Source organism: Osmerus eperlanus, chromosome 21, assembly GCF_963692335.1.
Source record: "Osmerus eperlanus chromosome 21, fOsmEpe2.1, whole genome shotgun sequence".
Classification (NCBI taxonomy): Eukaryota; Metazoa; Chordata; class Actinopteri; order Osmeriformes; family Osmeridae; genus Osmerus; species Osmerus eperlanus.
Window position 1 is genome coordinate 4749163 of NC_085038.1, and position 20183 is coordinate 4769345.

The 20183-nt window shown below is 42.9% G+C and overlaps 1 protein-coding gene across 1 annotated transcript in view; it reads right to left on the bottom strand.

Moving 5' to 3' along the window:
- The window catches only part of LOC134007140 (ephrin type-A receptor 6-like), a 35608-nt gene extending 27389 nt beyond the window's left edge, over positions 1–8219 (bottom strand). Inside the window, exons 1-2 of the mRNA XM_062446334.1 lie at positions 7552–8219; positions 3785–3849 (exon numbers count right to left, since the gene is read on the bottom strand). Of these exons, the coding sequence (XP_062302318.1) occupies positions 3785–3849; positions 7552–7630 (144 nt within the window). The 5' untranslated portion in view covers positions 7631–8219. The remainder of the gene's footprint in view (positions 1–3784; positions 3850–7551) is intronic.
- Positions 8220–20183: the final 11964 nt, after the last annotated feature.

The window sequence follows — 20183 nt, forward strand, 5'->3', positions numbered from 1 at the left end:
CTGAATGGAAGTAAGGTGGGTGAAACGGTCATGTTGAAATGTTCAGATATCTGTCAGGGAGACGTTGGACGAGGTTGTTATTAGTGTTTCTAGTGGTTTGGATAAACTGACAGGGGCAGGTGAGGGGAGGTGGGGGCAACATGTCATCCCGCACAAAACTGAGTGGGAGAAGAGCAAATGGAGGGTTATAGGGAGCCTTCTATGAAATCCTACCTCAGAGGAAACAAAGGTATCATATACCTGCTGAGGAACTGCCTGGGATAAGATGGTGCAACTGAGAAGAGCGCCTGATAAAAACGGGTGATGGATGACTCCCAAATCAGTGAGTGCGAATAGCATCACACATGGTATTGAGCTGGCGACGGGCCTCAGACGTGGGAGCGGAGCCCACAGGAAGAGGAGCATGAGAGGGAGACAACGGGGGGGGATCAATCTCCTGGAAGCACTGCCTCTCTGTCTGCTCCGCCAGCAGGCCACGTCTTGTTCTTGATAAATTTCATTGTCACTCAATAGATAAGAGGTCTGGGCCATTTGGGAGCAGTCTATGCATGCAAGTGTGTGTATGTGTGTGTGTGTGTGAGTGTGTGTGTGTGTGTAGCCAAGTGTGTCTTCTCACTATGCCCCAATGTCTGACACGTCTTGTCTTCCGTCTGTTACTGTCAACCAGGCAGGCAGGCAGCCCCTTGTCTGTTTAATGCTGCCAGAGTAAGAGCCCTCTGGCCTCAACACTTCTTACAGACAGTCAGACAGACACACACAGATAGAAAGAGACACACACACACAGTGCTAACTGTCCAACCTGTAATGATCCCAGAGTAAAAAAAAGTTGACCTTCTTACTTGCTGGGAAGAAAGGCTAAGTTAGCTTCAAGGAAATTAAAACACCGTTAAGGTTGAGTGTTTTATATATAAATAATTAAATACACATTAACCTTGAGTAAGCCAATAGTGTTACGGTAATATTAATTAAGCAATCTAAATTAGCTTCATGAGACCTGAGGGGTGAGACAAGAGGGGTGAAATTATTAATCAATCATTGTTATTTAATGTCTCATTTAATATACATTGTTGGATCTACAAGTGCTGTGTCATTTTGAGAGGGTATCAAAGTAGAGCTCAGATAGATTAGCAGTCATGTCCACCGCAGACTATTGTGTTAAATACTTTTATAAGGTAATAGATATACAAGGTAACAGACTAACAAGACTTTATTGGTCCATCGTGCAAAAAATATAAATAAATAATTTTCACTCACACACAATGGTAACAGTCCAGCTTTAAGTACTTTGCTTAAGGGCACAACCACTGGGTTTGGCGCTCGATTGACAGCCAAATCAAGAGTTTACTAGTCATTCTAGATCTGCATCAGCAAGATGGATCCTCCGGTAACACAGCATAATCTCCTGCATCTCGCCTCTTAGAAAACAAACCCGCCTCACGATTCTCATTCCACATGTCTTATCTGATCCCAGTCCCTCCCAACATTTCTCCAGGTGTTTGAATAACAATTTTAATCACAAAATTCCAATTACAACAGGCAGATCTCATTGAGCGTGGTCAACGTTTCCTGGCGCTATCTCTCTGCCCTCAGGTCATCTTCGTCACATATCCTCTTTTAGTCCTATATTACCTTTTCATCATCCCTTAGTTTTTACATCTCAGGATAAAAGATAACATCGAGAGTCTACTGAAATGACACATTGAGAACTTAGTCCAAGGAATTGACAGTCTTGCCCTAGGTATAGGGTTTGAGAAAGTTAGAGAAAGTCCAAAGAGCAAATTTTCTGAATGGAAATGCACGGCCATACTGGTCCTGTTGCTAATTGGAATGCTTTAATACAGGACGACGGCATCTCAAACAGTCTAATTGAAGTGGTGGATAAAAGCCTACCAAGGCCAAACTTCAGTAAAACGTCCTTCTTCAGGAGCCACATCAGAGACAGACAGTGTTCTTAGTGAGAGGGTTGTTTTCAGCAGTTTCTGTCATGAAAGCCAAAGATTGAAACACTGATGAAGTAACATGTTTTTGTCTCTTTAGATATGCTGAATTAAAAGACTATGATGTTTTTCTCAATGTGGGGCTGACAGCGGCGTCTGAGAGCTGTGTGGACATCGGGATTTGGGAATCTCTGCCTAGGGCTAGGCTTTAGTTCTGCAGGCTAACCGAAGAAGCATGGCAGAGTGAGGTTCAAGGGTATTATTAGAGTCTTATTATGACTCTGAACAGGCCCTCTCAGTCACAGTGATGGATTCACTCCCTCCCTCCACATACAACACATCATAAAGATCGATCCAGGCACAGACACGAACATCCATCATGTTCATCACTGGAACAGACGGCTAAAGTGGAGATATTAACAGAAGGAGTGAGAGGGGAAGAAGAGGAGGGGCGAAAGGAGGAGGCTGAGGAGAGATAGGAGGTGGTGGGGGGTGTAGAAAAGGAGGAAGACCCCGTTTTGAATTTGAAGAATTACTTTTGGTTGATGTCCAATGGCAGGCAACAGCATGTGTGTTTTTTTGGTCTGTCTTTGTTATACTAATCATGTCCCAAATTCTCTAATACATTTACATTTAGTCATTTAGCAGACGCTCTTATCCAGAGCGACTTACAGTAAGTACAGGGACATTCCCCCGAGGCAAGTAGGGTGAAGTGCCTTGCCCAAGGACACAACGTCAGTTGGCATGACCGGGAAGCGAACTGGCAACCTTCGGATTACTAGCCCGATTCCCTCACCGCTCAGCCACCTGACTCCCTAATAAAATGTCTTAAATTTGTCTTGTCTAATAATAATGTTATATTTTTTCACTCTAGTCAGTGGTCCACTAGCATCTGCAGGGCCCCACACACAGCATGTGGTTTGTGTGCAGGCTCAGTAAGTACTACACACACACACACAAATGCACAAATTCACACCAAACTCACACAAAAACAAACAAACACACAAATGCCAGCTGGGGTGGGAGGTTCTGATCAACATGACACTGAGTTGTCAGGAAGACGGGGAGAGAGCAAAGGCATGAAAAAAAAGCGTTGTTCTGAAATGAATTATTGATTGGGTGTGGAGGTGGGTAGCGTTATGTTTTCTTCTCTGCTAATGAAAGCCGTTCAGTGTTCCTAACAGCAATCTGCGCAGGCCACCCCAGGGGTTAGGGTTAGGAGAAGAGAACGGACGCAGGTATCTCAATATTGGTATTTTGGCTGGCAACACATCTTTGTCATATTGACTGACAGCGATAACTTCATTCACATAATACAAGGCCTTAGTCTTGCATTCTGACTACTCACATTGAACCCCAATTTTGGTATATTCTGATATTTTGCACCAGATGAAAAACAAATACTCCTGATATTTGTATAAAATCACATCCAAGCTGGTTATGACACGTGAGGACACTTGTTGCTTCCAAATTTTGTTTGACGGAAATGTCCTTTGATCATTCTAGCTGTGGTGCCATTTGACTGCTCGTGATGTCAGGACTAGACACAGCCCAGACTGGAAAGAGCACAATCTGAGGTCTGATACATCGCCAGTGTGCTGGACCCACAGTGTGTACAAATGTAATTCTCTCAGTCTCTGCTCTTTAAACATGTTTAATAAGAAGGTTGATCAGACATTAAAGTTATCAATACTCTTTAAGTCACACCTTTGAGGGAGTTTTAAACACTGATTTATCATTGAAATAACTGTTTTAATTCAAATATGGTTTTAACATTGTCAGAGACTTGCCATGTGTGTTCTTAGAGGCAAGAAGAGAACCAGCGATAAATTGGTGGCTTATCTTACCCCATTTACTGGGTAGGTCCTCCAGTCCAGCTCCCCTAGGACTGCCGTGGTGTCCAACAGAACAACTGCAGAGAGAGAGTGGGGGGATGAATAGATAGAAGGAAAGGGGGTGTATGGCAAGAGGTTGGCAAGAGATAGGACATGGGAAAGAACAAAGGGCAGAAAAAGAAAGAGAGACGGAGGGAGGGAGGGAGGGAACCGAGAGCCAAAGAGAGAGGCGAAGGGGAGGGAGAGGGGGAGGTAAGGTAAGGTATTAAGAAAGGCAGACGGAGAGAAGAAGGGCAAAGGAAAGACAGCAAACAATAGTTATCAACTTGTCAACACAGACGAGACAGTTCAAGGACACTTGTGTACATTTACCAGTGAATTAGGTCTGTTATAAGAACATCCAAACATCTAACCGTGAAAGAGAGACAAGCACTAGACCTAGACTTAATCTCAGTAACAAACCTTGATCAGGAGTGACAAGTATATTACTGTAATTAACAGGAATGGAATGTCACATTAAAACACCAGACAACCAAACACATATTCATATGTTACTTAAGATGTATGCACATTTTACAAAAGTACTCCTGGAATTGTCTCTCTCTTATTAATATTAATCTTTTTACAAAGTATCACCATTCTTATGGGAATGTCCACCATCACCTGAGTGGCTTATGCCTTTGAGGGTAGATTTGATGCATGCGTTTGCAAGTTTTGCAGATTTTGAATGGGATTGAATTGTGACTCCCCACAAGAATGGCAATGCAAACGTGTGTGGACATGTGCATAAATATGTGTTTTTCCAGCTATGGCCCTCTGTACCCCAGTCACAGTCTGTACATGAAGAGAACCATTATCAGACCCTTGGTAAGCCCCCTAAACCAGTTTGGTATGATGAATGTGCAATTTCCTTTGTCTCCACAGAGCCAGTTAATTGCAGTCTCTATCAATAAAGCATGTCCCTCTCCTGCAGTCCACATAAAACATGAGAGACCTGCAACTTCACAGAGGACACCACTTTCCACCACAATAGGCTCCAGTGAGCCTGTACGGTCTTGCCTAATGGTTCAAGTATAAAGATACTCTCCGAGGCTCGAAGAGCAGTTTCAATGTTTACTCTGGCTATAGTTTCACCAGCAATGTAGGTTGGAATTATAATGGAGTTCCACTGCATGCAAAAGAGAGAGATAGAGAGAGAGAGAGAGAGAGAGAGAGAGAGAGAGAGAGAGAGAGAGAGAGAGAGAGAGAGAGAGAGAGAGAGAGAGAGAGAGAGAGAGAACATGATGTGTGTAAAGGAGAAACAGTACTATGCTACATAATCACAGGGTGTAGAGAACTTGGTCTCAGTGCTCATCCAGACACAATTCAATTCAACTACCATGGGAGTCAGGAAATAATGGACTACCCTAACCCACACACTGTAACAGATAAACACATTTTACACACATTTCCAGTCAGTCACACATAAACACAAACACACACAAGCAAATACACACACACAAAGAGCAAGACAGAAAACTGAAATGGAGACAAGCACTTGATGGGCTAAATCTTATTATCACTGTCTAGACCCCCACTTTGTCTGGGAGTGTGTAATGGAGGACTATCTTCTAACCATGCCACTTTTCCTATGTTGAAAGGGAAATTCCGATGTGTCAGAAAATACAGTCAAAAGAACGTTGAGTGTTAATTCGTCAAGAAAAGGCCTTGCCTTGCAAAAACATGAATGAGTATGTAGAAAGTGTAGGAGAAAGAGGCTCTGGCCCTCATCGATTATGTTGATCACTGACAAACACTGGGGAATTTCTTCAGCCCAAGACCCCATTGCCACTGTTTCTTGACAAATCCTAAGGCCCGTCACATTCTAAACCAACCAGGCAAATAAGATTGTGGGAAAAGAGAGACATCAGCACAGAGGCATCAGAGGTGGCAGCTCTCGTCTCTGTCTGCCTGTGAAGTCTCTGCGCGGCTGCCTTAAATAGGCCAAAGTGATTGGCTGGGAAGGCATAGAGGAGAGAAACAGCCTCCCAGATGCCTGGCCTGTCTGTAATGTCTGCAAATCCACCCTGGCGTCTCCCCTATCACAGAGGTTCTGTTTGAAGCTCCTTTCCAGTGATTCTAAGAGGGTTTGAGCACCTGTTCTGTTGGCTGGGGGACACAGTGTATAGATGAAAATAACCAGTAGTATATATATAACTGTAATGTATAAGGTGCTGATATTTCGGTTACTATAATTTAATCCTGTATTGTAAAGACAGTCTGAATTTGTAAAAATAAGAATCTCTCTCTTTCTCTCTCTCTTTCTAAACTAATATGAATGAACTGTAAGGGTTCCCAGAAAAGAGCAGAGGCTACACATGCCTGATGAGTCCAATGAGTCATACACTTTGTGCTTCCAGAGCAGCGTTCAGAACAGAGTGGACTGTGTGAGGACTCAGGTGTGAGACAGAAGCTATGCACACAAGACTTAATGAGAGCAGCTTAAAACAGGACCAGAGAAAAATGTCAAGACCAGACTAGAAAAGCTGATTCAACAGTTAATTGCTCATACTCAAGGGTTCTGCCATTTGTCCCGTAACAATATCCACACAGTATTGAAGGGCAAGGGCACAATGAAGAAGTACAGAGTCAAAGAGACATTAAAGGAATTCAAGTGCAGGTTGGTGTTAAATAAATAATGTCCACCATAGCGGCCACAGGAACTTGTCTGTGACCCGGATGGTTAATAAGAGTTTATGGAGGAAGGGCTCATCGGAGGCAGTAAAACTGCCAACCCGCACCAAGGTACCGGTCTCCTGAGAATATTTTAAGTCTTAATTGATTTTAATCCTCTGCTAAATTACTTGGTAATGGTTGGGGCCCAAATGTGGCACAATCTAGACAAGAAAAAGGAGAGAGTACATGGAAATGTTCGACACACTCTAATAGAGTTGGAATCTGGCTCTGTCCCAGACTTCCAGGCATCTTCAGGCAGACCAGCAAGTGTGGGAGTTTTAGTGAAGGAGCCAATCTGGTCACATTCAGCAGTGCTCATGACTGCTTACTGGCACCACTTTAATTCAAAGACGATGAGTAAGCCTTTCATCTGAAGCCACCTCATCTGAAGTCTAGGGAAAAGAGCTCATGAGTATGTCCCTGATAGTGGCAAAACAAGACTGTAGTGTACACTTGGAAGTCATAATGTTGTGTGAAAGAATGTGTGTGTGTGTGTGTGTGTGTGTGTGTGTGTGTGTGTGTGTGTGTGTGTGTGTGTGTGTGTGTGTGTGTGTGTGTGTGTGTGTGTGTGTGTGAGAGAGAGAGAGAGAGAGAGAGAGAGAGAGAGAGAGAGAGAGACTCAGAAAAGAGGCAAATTGAGCTACTATATTCACACAACTTATAAATACACAATACGTGTACAAAACTCCCAGATGCACTGTATAACTAAAACACTGAACATGATGTGAAAAGACATTGGTACACAATGTGTTCAAGAAAATAAAACAACAGATATAGATACTACTGAATCGGACAAAACAACAGTAATCCTCCATGAGCTACTCTTCATGAGTCACTTTCACAATTCAACTATTGTAACCTTTATATAATACGAGTATTTTGGGACGCGACAATATCATGTTTTAACGCAAATTGCATCAAAAAGCCTTGTTTTTCAACTTTACTGTGCTTCAAGAGAACATGTTAAAGGCTACCATTAAGCTTCATTGGCTATATAGGCTACTGTAATTGTATTTGCTGAGAAAGACATGGAAACTATTTGTTTTTGTTATTTCATTACTCACCCTGGTTTGTGTGACTGGGGTCCGACAGAATACTTCTGAGCAAAAGAAAAAACAGGCAATGTTTTCCACTGGAATACATCTCTTAACCACTGTAAATACCCAGACAACTATCGTCTGTCAAGTGAATCAAATTCCACCGAATGATTCCGCAGGGATCAAGGATGTAATATTTTCCTAGTTCCAAGGCGCAAACAAACCGCTCGAGCTCAATCAGCCGCCCTGTTTCCCGCCACGCGCACAAGAAGAGAGACTTTGAGGATGCCAAGCCATTGCGCGCAACTACGACTTTACGCAATAGCCAAACTGTAAAAAGTATTACTCATCGATTTGACATTACTTGATCAACAAACGCTGTTTTACAGCTCGTAGACCCTACTGGGATTTGTCTTGGAGAATACCCCACTGCTCTCCTTGACGCATATTCCCGTTTTCAATCTACGAAGCGTTTCCTTTATGAATTCAAGATTTATTTTGAAATGGACAGTTATCTCTGAAGTGACTTGTCTCAGAAATAACGAAAAAAAGTTACTAATTTACAGATTGACCGCATCTCACAATGTACACATGTGGTCCGATGCTGAAATTATGCCGTAAACGGAGTCGAGGATGAGCAGTGCACAAGTGAAAGCTCTTGCGTTGCTAGATGGATATCCTGTTTAGTACTGCACGGTGCGCCACTGGAAACCTAGACAGTAGACCAGTAGCAGACAGGATAACCAAGGACGGATGGGCCGTCCTATATGTATCAATTCTTCTCTTTAATCACATGTTCTATCATGACTGCCATCTTTTTCTTCAAAGACGCTGTTAAATCTTACATTAAAGTGATCAAAGAGGTCATATCAGAACTGAAGGTAACACAAAACATTCAATACAGTAAATGTAATGTACTACTACTAGATAGATCACCCGGACTTCTTCAGCGGGAAATCCATTAATTTAAAGACCTTGTAGTTTAAAAACAGATGTCTCCAGAGGTCATTTTCTAACATTACCCATGCCATATCCGCTGTTTGCACCATATTGATTGGTTGGGGCAGCTATGGGAAGTTAAAAAAAAGAAAACAACAGTAGGCTGTCTATAGTATCTATGCATTGGATTAAGCTGTCTACGGAAAGGGATGAGTCTAGAGCGCCTAGTCTTTACAACCACGTGGGAAGTCTTGTAATCAGATACAGGTGCAGGATGAATGGATTACATTTAGAATAGCCCATGGATGCTATATATTTTTTAATTTGTACAATGATAGAGTAAAATGTTTGGACTTTGGCAGATGAGTCTCCATATATTAGGCCATTGTGGGCTAGGTATTGCATACACTTATGACGCCTACAGTAGGCTACATGATAATCTACGTCCATACTGTACCACAAGTTTTGTCCAAAAATTGATGTGCCCGTGCATGCGGATTGCGTAATGGTGGAAATAGAACATATGGCAAAACGTCTGTGTGATGATTAGAAATGTGCTTATTTTGTATTTTGCTGAGAACAGATGCGGTGGATCCGTAATGAGGCTTGTTTTGTGCGCTACATTGGCTCGTATACGAATCGTGGCATTCCTAGGATTCAACGAGGAGACATAACTTCATGTCCCTTGAAGAATGAGACACACCATTAGGCCCACCGACAGTGCGACTGCAAAGTTTTAGTAGTTGGGTTTAACCTTTGTGTAGAGACCCCCATGTAGGCTTTTGATTTGTGTCTTTCATATAGATGATGAAAAGTAACATACACATTTATCAGAAGAATAAAACCGTTGTACATTTTGTAAACTTAGTAGAGCTAAATAGTCAGCAAATTTAAAAATATTTTCGGTTTTGATGACAGCACGACAGGTGCCAGGTACACAGTGTACACAGGTACACTGTACGTATTGTTTTTACATGCAGGTAAGCTTTTCCAAACCCATTAGTCAGGGAGAATTGAGACTTTGATGACTACGAACGTGTTGAGTGTAGCCTGTGTGTGTGTGCTAGTGTGCACGTGTGTGTAATTATGTCAGATTACCTTTTATATGTCTCTGCGGCAGGCGCCCGCTCCGGTAATGAACCGGCGTGAAATCGTTAAAAAGTAATTGTGCGCTCGTCGCGGGGATAAGCTTCCGCACTGGGACAAAGCGTTCCTGACACAAAAGACAATTTCCCCCCCAACGGGGTTCCACGCGCCCCTACCCGCCATAGCTAATGGTCTGTGAACTTTAATCTACGGCGTAGCGATAGCGGGGATGAGCCAGCTCAAATATCAGGGTTCCACAGCTGGGCTGGAGTTCCGAGATGGGCAACTGACCCTCAAGAAGCTCGAGGCATCGGAAAATATATCAGTTGTTGTCAGACTTGATGGGCACTGCTTACAAGTTTTAATATGGTCATATTGCCAACTGGTCGAATTCAAAAGTCGTAGTTCTGATATATTGTGAGCTCATAACAGTAAGTCACGCTGTCTGTAGGGTATAGGCATAGTTTGATTTGGTCTATGAAAGTGTGGTTAAACGCATGAGCGCCCAAACTCGTATTTTCAACACCACGGACAGCGACAGGAACACAATCGACTTCATTACCCCCTGCCGGCTACCACTGTCCCCAGGGTGGTTAATCCGGTTCCTTTTAATTTTTTTATTGATACAATTAGATTATTTGATACAAAGTAGGTCAAGTCTGAACCTAGCTAGCCTACCTTCAATAGTCCCAACACAAACAGGCTGCTTGCTTGACGAAGGTCTAACTTGGGTTTTAAACTCATAATTTAGATTGAGCAAGTGAGAGAGAGACTGACAGACCTGTCTGTGTACTGGCTCAAGGCTCATTCACAGGTTTAAAAGATATCCTATTGATCGAGAGATCTCTTTGTGGGCAGGGAAGTCCTCGGGAATTCCCTTCACAGACGTTTCAGGTCAGACTGAAATTCTAATGAGCAGTAAAATGCACTATAACTCACTTCGCTGTACGGAGCCCATTATACTAGATATTTTTAGACCTGACGTAACTTATAGACGATATGGAACGACGCCTTCCATTTTTTAACACTTATTTCTGATGTGCAGCTTGTGCTCTTTGAGGCCATGACCAATTCGATAATCTAAAGAGAACTAGTTGACCCCCTGACCCTGTCTACACATGTGGCGAGTAAGGTAGGTAATGATTGCACCACACCAGAGACTCTAAGCAAATTAACAGTAGTGATTTCCAATGGTCTGATTTAATGTGTGACATCGACCAACCAGGCTTACTTTTAAGGATCAGCCTATCCGAAAGGTGGTCCGGCTCAATCAAGATGAAATGTAGGTCTTTGGAATGGGATGGAATGGATATGGAGGGCAAAGATAATCATGGGAATCTTTGTTGAAAACTTCCTTGTACAGGGAATTCTGCTTCTGGTACATTGTGAGGCAGACAGTTGATTAAACCAAAGGATCAAGCAAAGGTCTTTGTGGCACAAGGGTGAAATTAAACAAATCTCATCACTAGAGGGGGGGCCAGACTTCCCACCCCCCACCGCCCATACTGCACCCGTCAACCGCCAAACGCCAACAAACATCGTGCCAGTGGCATGCTGTGAGCCCTTCAGTTTCTCAGTGAGCTATGCCAGGGTTAGTCTTCCAATCTGCAGCCTTAGATCCCTGACAGATTGGAACTTGCCCATCCTGCCCTCGCATCCACCCCCCCCATCCCCCCCCCCCCCATGCAACACACACCCAGGGGGCCAGAAGGCTGGATCAAATGGTTTCTAAAGGGGCTCTAACTATCCAGGTGGCCCTCCCACCCAAGAAACAACACACACTTTATCACACTTTCCATTTCACTCTCACTTGTTCATCTTTTTTAACCCTCTTGTCATTTTCAGTCTCCTTTGTTCTGTTAACTTTTTTCATGTTTGTACTATACCTTTCTTCTCTTCTCTTCATATCTCTTCTTGTGCCTGCATAACCTTCAATTTTAGGACTGTCTGTCCTTCTCTTGTAACTCTCATTCAACTTTCTCAAGTGTTGTCTTACAGCCTTGAACATACACTAAGTTGCCTGTGTCGATCGGTATTACAAACCATTTCAACACAACTACAAACAGAACAACATAGTGAAAAACTTTAAAGACGACTAACATCAGATACTCAACAAAGGTGTGTACCGCTGTTGTTTAAAGCCAAACTTGAACTTGAGTCTTTTCCCTTGAAAACCAACCTAGTTATTCTAATGTTGTTAATAATAAAACTGCAGTTAGTCACATGGGACCAATTCAGGTCCCTAATTATGATTTCCTAGACAAGATTCTTTATGGCTGCAACCATTTCCTGAAGCTGATTCTGCATAATAGGCTGTGGTGTATGGTGCAATTACACAACAATAACTCATCACAGCTTCCTAGGCAGGTAAACACTGCAGCCAGGAATCCTTTTTAAAGTGCATTCCCTATGTTGATTAGCAGTCTTTAGGTATGCAGGGTTTATGGTAGAAAAGTTGTCTGATTGTGGATAACAAGGAAGGGATCTGACATGACCTGGATTGTTTTGAAATCCACAAATCGCTCATTGTCCTTTCGGGTTTTTAGTTTAATTTGAGGAACTTTCTTTTTTATGTCTCAGAGGCAAACCTACTTTATATATATATTGTTTGGGTACTGACAGACCTGAAGAACCTGCAGTATTAATGCAAGTAAATTTAATCTAGAAAGGGGTATTTGTGAAATCACTTGAAAAATGATCAGTCAGTATAAACACAAAATATTTGTGCTTCATCTGTTTGCCCCTCCCAGTCTCTATGCCAGTCTCTCTTTCCCTAAATATGGCTCTGGTTCTTTGCATGTCTCACTGACTGTTCTTCTCTCAACCTACATTTCTCTTACATTATCAGTGCATGGCTCACCGCCTGTCTCTACATCTCTCTGCTTCTCTTCCTCTGCATCTCTCTCTCTCTCTCTCTCTCTCTCTCTCTCTCTCTCTCTCTCTCTCTCTCTCTCTCTCTCTCTCTCTCTCTCTCTCTCTCTCTCTCTCTCTCTCTCTCTGCCTCCCTCCCTCCCTCCCTCCCTCCCACTATCTGTCTCACTACAGGTTTCCCTCCCCTCACTCACCCCTTCGCTCCCCCCCCCCCCTCTCCCCTGCTGCTTGAGAGACTCCAGGCGTGCAGTCATTGATCCAGCCACACAAGGATCAATTCAAAACCATTTACCTCATGCAGACAGAAAATAACATTATTAACCTTAATATTCATATTACATATCTCTCTGTATTCCTGTATATACATATACAGTATTTATACAAATATAGTATATGTGCTATACCTAAAATATGGATTTTTGTTTCTCAGACCAATGATCTGCATCCTCCAACATATTTAATTTACCCAGCATGGACAGTACTTAGTAGTGCCATAGTGGCAAAGATTGCCCCCATTGTTTTCTACAGCATTCATCACTTGTCATGCAGGCCTGGATGAGAGACAAATCCCTGCTTTGTGGCCCGTTGGCGCGGTAACATTGGAATTGCAAAGAGGATTGGAGAGGATTTTTGTATAATCAAGAGGGGGGATGACTATTGATTTGTGCTGAGGGGCAGTTGAGTGGATGGGAGGGGTAAAGCGGAGGTTGCTAGAGAGGAACCAGCCATCTAATTGAACATTCATGTCATATAATTCCCGGCAAGTGCAGAATGGGTAAGTGTTTCTGTTAGAGATGCATGTTGTTTAAAGCCACTTGACACCTTTCTCCTCAAATACACACACACACACACACACACATAAACACACTTTGTGACAATAACCCAGAACTAGAATCAAATCAAACTTGGTGTTACTCATTCATCTTTTTTAGAGCCGGGCCATTACTGTGTCTTGCAGCCAAGTCCAGGCCTCCAGATCCCTCAACAGGAAAGAGTTTCTTTACTCTGAGGGAGTGGCTCTAACCTGAGGGAGGAAGCATGTCAGGAGCTCTGGAGAACAGCAGGGGGTTAGCTCAGATAGAACAGTGTTAGGAATATCCTGCCATTTCAACATGTTTATCATATCAAAATAAAAATGGGTTGAGTAGGGATGTGTGCAGGGCTCGGCTGAAGCAATTTGATATCTCAGGTGAGTTTGTTTTAAATCCAACACAAATGTTGTTTTTGAGGACAGTATACTTACCAATACTACTGTAAGAGTTACAGTGCATGTACAAGTTGTGGGGATAAATAAAATATTCTGGGATTATATACACTTGGATCAATCCTCCAGGTGTAAGTGAGGAATGCTTTATGAAGGCGCATTATCAGCCATACAAGAGTAGGCTGTGTATATTTTCAGTTTATAAATGTTCACAGTCTGTCCTCCTCATGGCGGTGGTGACGGAGGTGGGACGTATAGAGACATGCAATTAAAGTAAGGAGAGGACATATGTTATTTTGTTCCATGAAAAGTGTGGCAGGGTGCTATGTCAGAAAGGGAGCTATTTGAAACACACGCGGTTGACAGCCACCACATAGCCTGCTGACTGCTATTTCCAAAACAATTGCAGACCTATAGTGGCCATAGTTTGGACACTGTTGTTTTTCTAGTACTATGCAACACTGCAAACTGGCTGTTTGGTTTTGATAAAAGATAGTGTGTAAGTGTGTGGGTCCATCCTTAGAGTAGACACAGCCTCTAAAAGAGTAGCTAAATATGTTAATATTCCACACACCAGCCTACCCTTGACCCGTCTGAGAGAAGGAGGGTGGGGAGATATACGTAGAGAGAGATTGAGAGAGAGAGCCTGCGGAACACTGCCTTTCATCACAGTTCACAATACTTCCTTTTGTATTTTCCATGTATTCTTTCATTATGTTTCTCAATGTGTTAGGGGATGCTTATTATTCATTTCGGTCAACAGAAAACGTTCAATGCAATTTACAGAGATGGTTTGAACATAGACTTATTTGGGGATTGCAGATTCGAGATGATCACATGCTAAACAATTTCCTGTGGTCAGACAGCGGTTAGGGTGTGCTCAGTGTTCATTGGATTTGTATCAGTCCTGATGTGAACCATATTAATAAATTGTCTTTGCCCTGCTCAGACATTGCACAGCTAGGCACCCACTGATTCCATAGTCTAATCCCCTGTTCTAGGCAGAGTTTAGTCGATTCGGCTGGGAGAACTGTCACTGAGTGGAACTGTAAAGAGCTTTAGAAAATCACTGTCTGTAATCCAATTGGTTTAATATTGCCCGCTCGACAGCCGAGGACATCCTATTATTGTAGTTATTTTCATGATTACATCACTGTCTGTGTCTATCTGTCTATCTTTCTGTCAATCTATTGGTCTGTCTATTGGTCTGTCTTTTGTTCTGTTTGTATGTATGTCTGTCCATCCACCTGTTTCTGTTGCAGCTCTATTCTGTTCATTCACCTCTTTCTTTTAGCCAATCTCTCTCCTCCTCCTCCTCCCCGCCCCCCCCACTACGCTCTGTTGCACACTCACTCGTTCACCCACCTCCCTTCTTCCGTCTCTCTCTCCTCAACAACGTGAGTGTTGTTTTGCCCTCGCTGACTCTCCTGCCTTCTATTCCTCCCTGCATCTCTCCCCCTCTCTGCTTCATTATCCATTATCCTCCCTCCCTCTGACTCCTCCTCTATACCACCCTCTGCTGTTTTTTCTATCATAATCCTTACTTCCCTATAACGCTTTCCCACCCCATCTTTCTGTCCCTACATCCCTCCTTCAATCTCCTCCTTGTGTTATCCTTCGCTATCCTCTCTCTGCTCCCTCCATCCTCTCTCTCCTCCCTCTGAATATTTTATGGGATGGTGACACAGTGGTGAGGTGAGGAGAACCTCTCAGCAACATGCCTGCTGGACGCAAATATTTATTCCCCAGGTCGAGTGTGTGGAAGGCAGGCAGGGGAGAAGAGCAGGTCTGGGGATGGAACGTTGGACGAGTGGATCTTATAAATAACAGTGATTCCATGTGACAAGTCTACACACATACAAACAAACAAACACACACACACACACACACACTGGCACACACCCTCTCTGTCTCTGAAGGCCCTGGCTGGGATAGGGAGTAGGGGGGAGGTGAGCCCTGGTCTCATACTGTATTGATGTTACTGCACCATCACACGCCCACTCAAGCTTAAGACGACAGGAGGGAAAGTGGAGGGGATGGAAGGAGATGGAGAGGGGGATGAGGGAGAGAGAGAGAGACAGAGAGCGAGAAAGATGGAGAGGGGAAAATAAAAAGAGAGAGGGGATCCGTGTGATGCATGTGAACTGACAAATGTCTGTTCTGTTTGGGCTGGCGAGAATGGAGCAGGTCTGGGGGAACATCAAAACACAATTAAGGGCTGACATTGAACTGGCGATGCGGAGGAAAGGGGAGCAGGGACAGGCAAAGGAGGAGTTATAGATAGACAGAAAAAGGGTGTTCTGAAAACAGGTGTTCTGAAGACCAAACTCAAACAAAATGTCTTCAAGACATTGTCCGCCTTCACTGAACAGCACGCCTGGTGAGAACCCGGGGATCGCAATGGGTCTTCTAAGTGGTCAGATATTTGATCCAAACCCTTATGAGTCTGTGTGGCGATTCTGCTCTCAAGTGTGTGGATTTCTTCCTAAAATCCTCCAGTAGAAGACTGCAGAGACTTTTTACCTAAGCAACCAGACATAACTCAGGGATATGGTGAGAGATGAAGGGGTGGATGAGTGTGACTCACACAGACACACACACGTTTGGACATTATCCTATCATATGACACAAACAGAATTGAACTAAAGCGGTCTCACTCCTAATTACTGAGTCACTTTAAATCTCTGGGGTTAATAGAAAATATTAGACAACAAGTGCTGCAGTCCTGATTGCTAGCTTCTAGAGATATAATTGTTGCCAGGTCAGAGATTGAACATTAGCAGTTTTGCTGTTGTTGCTGGTAATTTGGTCTGGGAAATAGAAATCAGGAACAATGCCTCACATTTTGGTAAGAGTTGATGGACAACAAAAAGCTTATTTCTGTCTGTGAGAAGAGAACACCTTGTGGGTGGACTGTGGACTCGACCAATAAAAAATCCCCTCCATCACAGCTCCCATCTGGGGAAAATGAGGCACAATCTTTGCGCTCAGAACTCCTCACCTCCACCAGAATTAATGCCAGCTACAGTGAAATGTTTATAGTCTCGCTGGAAATAGAATCTGAACGCTTGGCTCGAGGAAGTCAAGCACTTACTTATTCTGCATCAATAAAACATATTAACTGTTCTCTAAGGTAATTATTTCTAACTAACACTGACACATATGGTGAACTTATTTCTGCTAGGGTATGTAAACTAGCAACTATTTATCTTTTCTACTACTTTATCATTTATCTACCCAGGGTCATTTACAGGCTTTTATGCAGCAGGAAAGTGGGTTTCATCTCTTCGTCCTAATTGGGACTCTGCAACACTATCATTCTAAGGATTAGGACTGCACAATATGATCATTTATAAGATTGTTTGCTCTGTTAATGTTTACATCATTAGAGGTTTGCCCTTACACTAGGCTAAACAATCCTAAACCAGTAACCTTAATATGCAATTTAACAATTTGGAACCTGCTGCACATTATTCTAAGGCAACCTGAAGTTCAGTTGCAAATGAATATAATCATTCGTAGAATTCTACTTTGATTCGAATAACAAGCAGAGTACTTGCAGTTGGTAGCTCCCACACAGTTCAGCTGGTGATTGTGCGTGTGTGTTGGTGTGTGTCAGAATGGTTTGCAACTTAGATTTGATAAAACATGAAGTGGGTGTGATTCTATGTGTGTGGAAAGACAGGACATAAATGGACAAGCTACAGGACAAAGAGTTGTTTTTTCACTTCTGCCAACCTTCCCTCCTACTGAATTTTCCAGAAATGTAACAATTCTTCTCTTGTTCTGTCTTTCTCTCACTCGTTCCTTTATTATTATAACCTTTATTTAACCAGATAAAAAGCCCATTGAGATCAAGACCTCTTTCTCAAGGGTGACCTGGCCAAGAAAGGCAGCAGCGCACGTCATAGTGGTCAAAACAGACCAACAACAATAACACAGAGGCAGTAAAAAACTAACAACAAAAAAACAAAACAACATTTAAAATCTTAAGAGCGAGAAAAATAAGAAAAATAAAGTGCAGAAGTTATCGATACAGTAACAATTTAAGAGCATAGGCACTGTTCAAAAGATTTCCATTGTCTTTTTTTTTAAATAGAGCGGAATGCTTCCAGAGGAAGAATGTTTGCTTAATGTTTGTTTAAGTTCTGATTGAAGGGCATACCTAGCAGACGGGGCAGAGAAACTGAATGCTTTTTTTCCCGTTTCAGTTCGGAGTAAAGAATTAGTTGTTTATATCAAACATAAGGTGTTTAAAAGGTTTGTTTGTTTTGCATTGTTACACAATGTTAATTGTTGTTTGATTTGACAGACGAAGACGATATAAAAGAACTGGTTGATTTTTTTTTTTTACTGTTAGGCAGACCGGTTTGATGCTGACAGGAATTTTTTTTTAAAACACAGGCTTCAACACTTCATGCATCATATTTATATTGAAGAGTTTCATTCCCAATTTTCTGCCTGTCCTCTCCTGCCTTGTGAGAGGTGTGAGAGCAGCTCTGTCAGAGCCTGAGAGGATGAGGCGTGCTGGATAAGAGGAGCAACCTTGAAGCCCATTGGTTCAATCAACTTCACACGAGAGTCCAGGAGTTCTGGGGGAGAATTCAATCACTGACCTCCACAGAGAGGCAGAGAGGAACCGGGAAGGAAGATAACCACAGAACCCCAACAGGCAAGGACAAACCCAATGCCCTTTTGAGCCTGAAGGAACCCCTTGCTTCCTTTCCCCGCCAAGTCGATTTCCTGTTGCTCTTTAAGCTGAGAAAGGACATTGATGAAAGTATGACTGCAACCCCCCACCTTGTTGACACGATCGATCTGGTTGGTGGTGGAGAGAGAGGGGAGGAAGGGCTAATGTTGAGATTTCTGTATTGGATTTTTAGCAGTGTTTGAGAGTTTGGGTGAGAGGTTGAGATTTCGGTATTGGATTTTAGCGCTGTCTGTCGAGTGGGTCTGAGGTTTAACGTCCTTCAGAAATATTAGATAAGTAAAAGCCTTGTCATTCTGCGCACTGGAAAAAAGACTGGCAGATAAACTGGTTGAGAGGAGAGACATTAAGAAGACTGCAGAGGCCTAATCTGCACATGTAAAAATGAAGAATCCCCTTTGATCCAGATAGTACAATATCATGTTCCTTTATTTCCCGGACTAGGCCCGCTGTCTATGAAAGTAAATCAGTTACTCAGAAGTTTCCACATTATGCAGAGAATGCCATTAGACAGTGAGTAGATATCGGCGATTTAGGCTGAGAGGGCTCGGATAGAGGGCAGACATTGCGGCACTGTCCAAGGCACTCTGGATAGACTGTCATTACAGAGATCTGGCAGTCTAAGCAGAGCCTAAATCAGCTTGACTATCATTTCACATTCAGAGTCAGGCAGGTTAAAGTGTGGTAAGGTTTTCATCCAAGACACACCAAGAAACTAAGTGTGTGTGTGTGTGTGGGAGGGGGGATAAATTATTTGAGTCCCCACACTCAACCCCCAAAACACATCCCACCTCAATACTAACCCCTTCCACTTTAAAACTCCATGGCAGGTATGGTGGTGGTGGTGTTTGGGGGAGATTTGTTACATGAAGGTAGTTTCCACCGCATTAACTTTTATTTAAGATAATTAGCATCCTTTTCCATTCACCTTGTATCTTTTTTCCCCAGTCCCATACCACGAAACACCCACAATGACATTGGCAACAGCAGTCCTCATCTGAGTACAGTGGGCGGATCTAACATTGTGTATTGTATTGATGTATTGACAAGCTTCGCTTGAATTTAGATTTTGTCTCATGAAATGTCACTTAAAGGTGCAATAGAAAATCCTGTTTCAGTCAATCGCCTTTGGCAAGGCGGGTCTTCCTCCTTGTCTTATTTTGTGAAACCACTGTCAATCAAACTTGAGCTGGAGGAAAACATGGAAGTTCAGAAAAGTATTGGGGCCAGTGTTTATGAGCAAAGTTCAGGAATGGCGCTAGGGGAGCGCGCACCCCCACCCCCACCCCACACACACACCCCCTCAACAGCCCCCACTGAGATGAATCTGCACCCTTAAGGTTTGGTACAAGCTTAAAATCAATACAGATTCCCCTTGTCTCACCTAAACTGTGATGGTTTACAGATCAATGTGGCAACGGGAGTAGCTGATGTGTGGCAGTGTTGAAATGTGCCTTTTCAATGCAGGTACTCCTGGGTACTGGATTCTTTGTGGTTGTCTTTGACCCTTCCCATTAAAAAACACTTTCCTTTGGTAGGGCCCACAACAGCTATCCATGCATATTTAGTATTCCAAACCCGTACAGGTGACTTGTGTGGAATAGAACATTTTACTCTTCTCCTCTTTCTCTCTCGTTTGCTGTCTGTCTCTCATTCTGTTTCTCATTCTTGCTCTGGTTTCGGTTGGTATAAAACGATTCCACCTTCATTCTATTCTGCTTCACCTTTCTACCAGACGTCTCTTTCCATATGAGTTTATCTCACATTTAGGATTGGGCAGAGAAGATTGGCCTTATTCTATCAGAGTATTCTAGAAAAGCACAATACTGCTCTGAAGGTGTCGCACAAGGC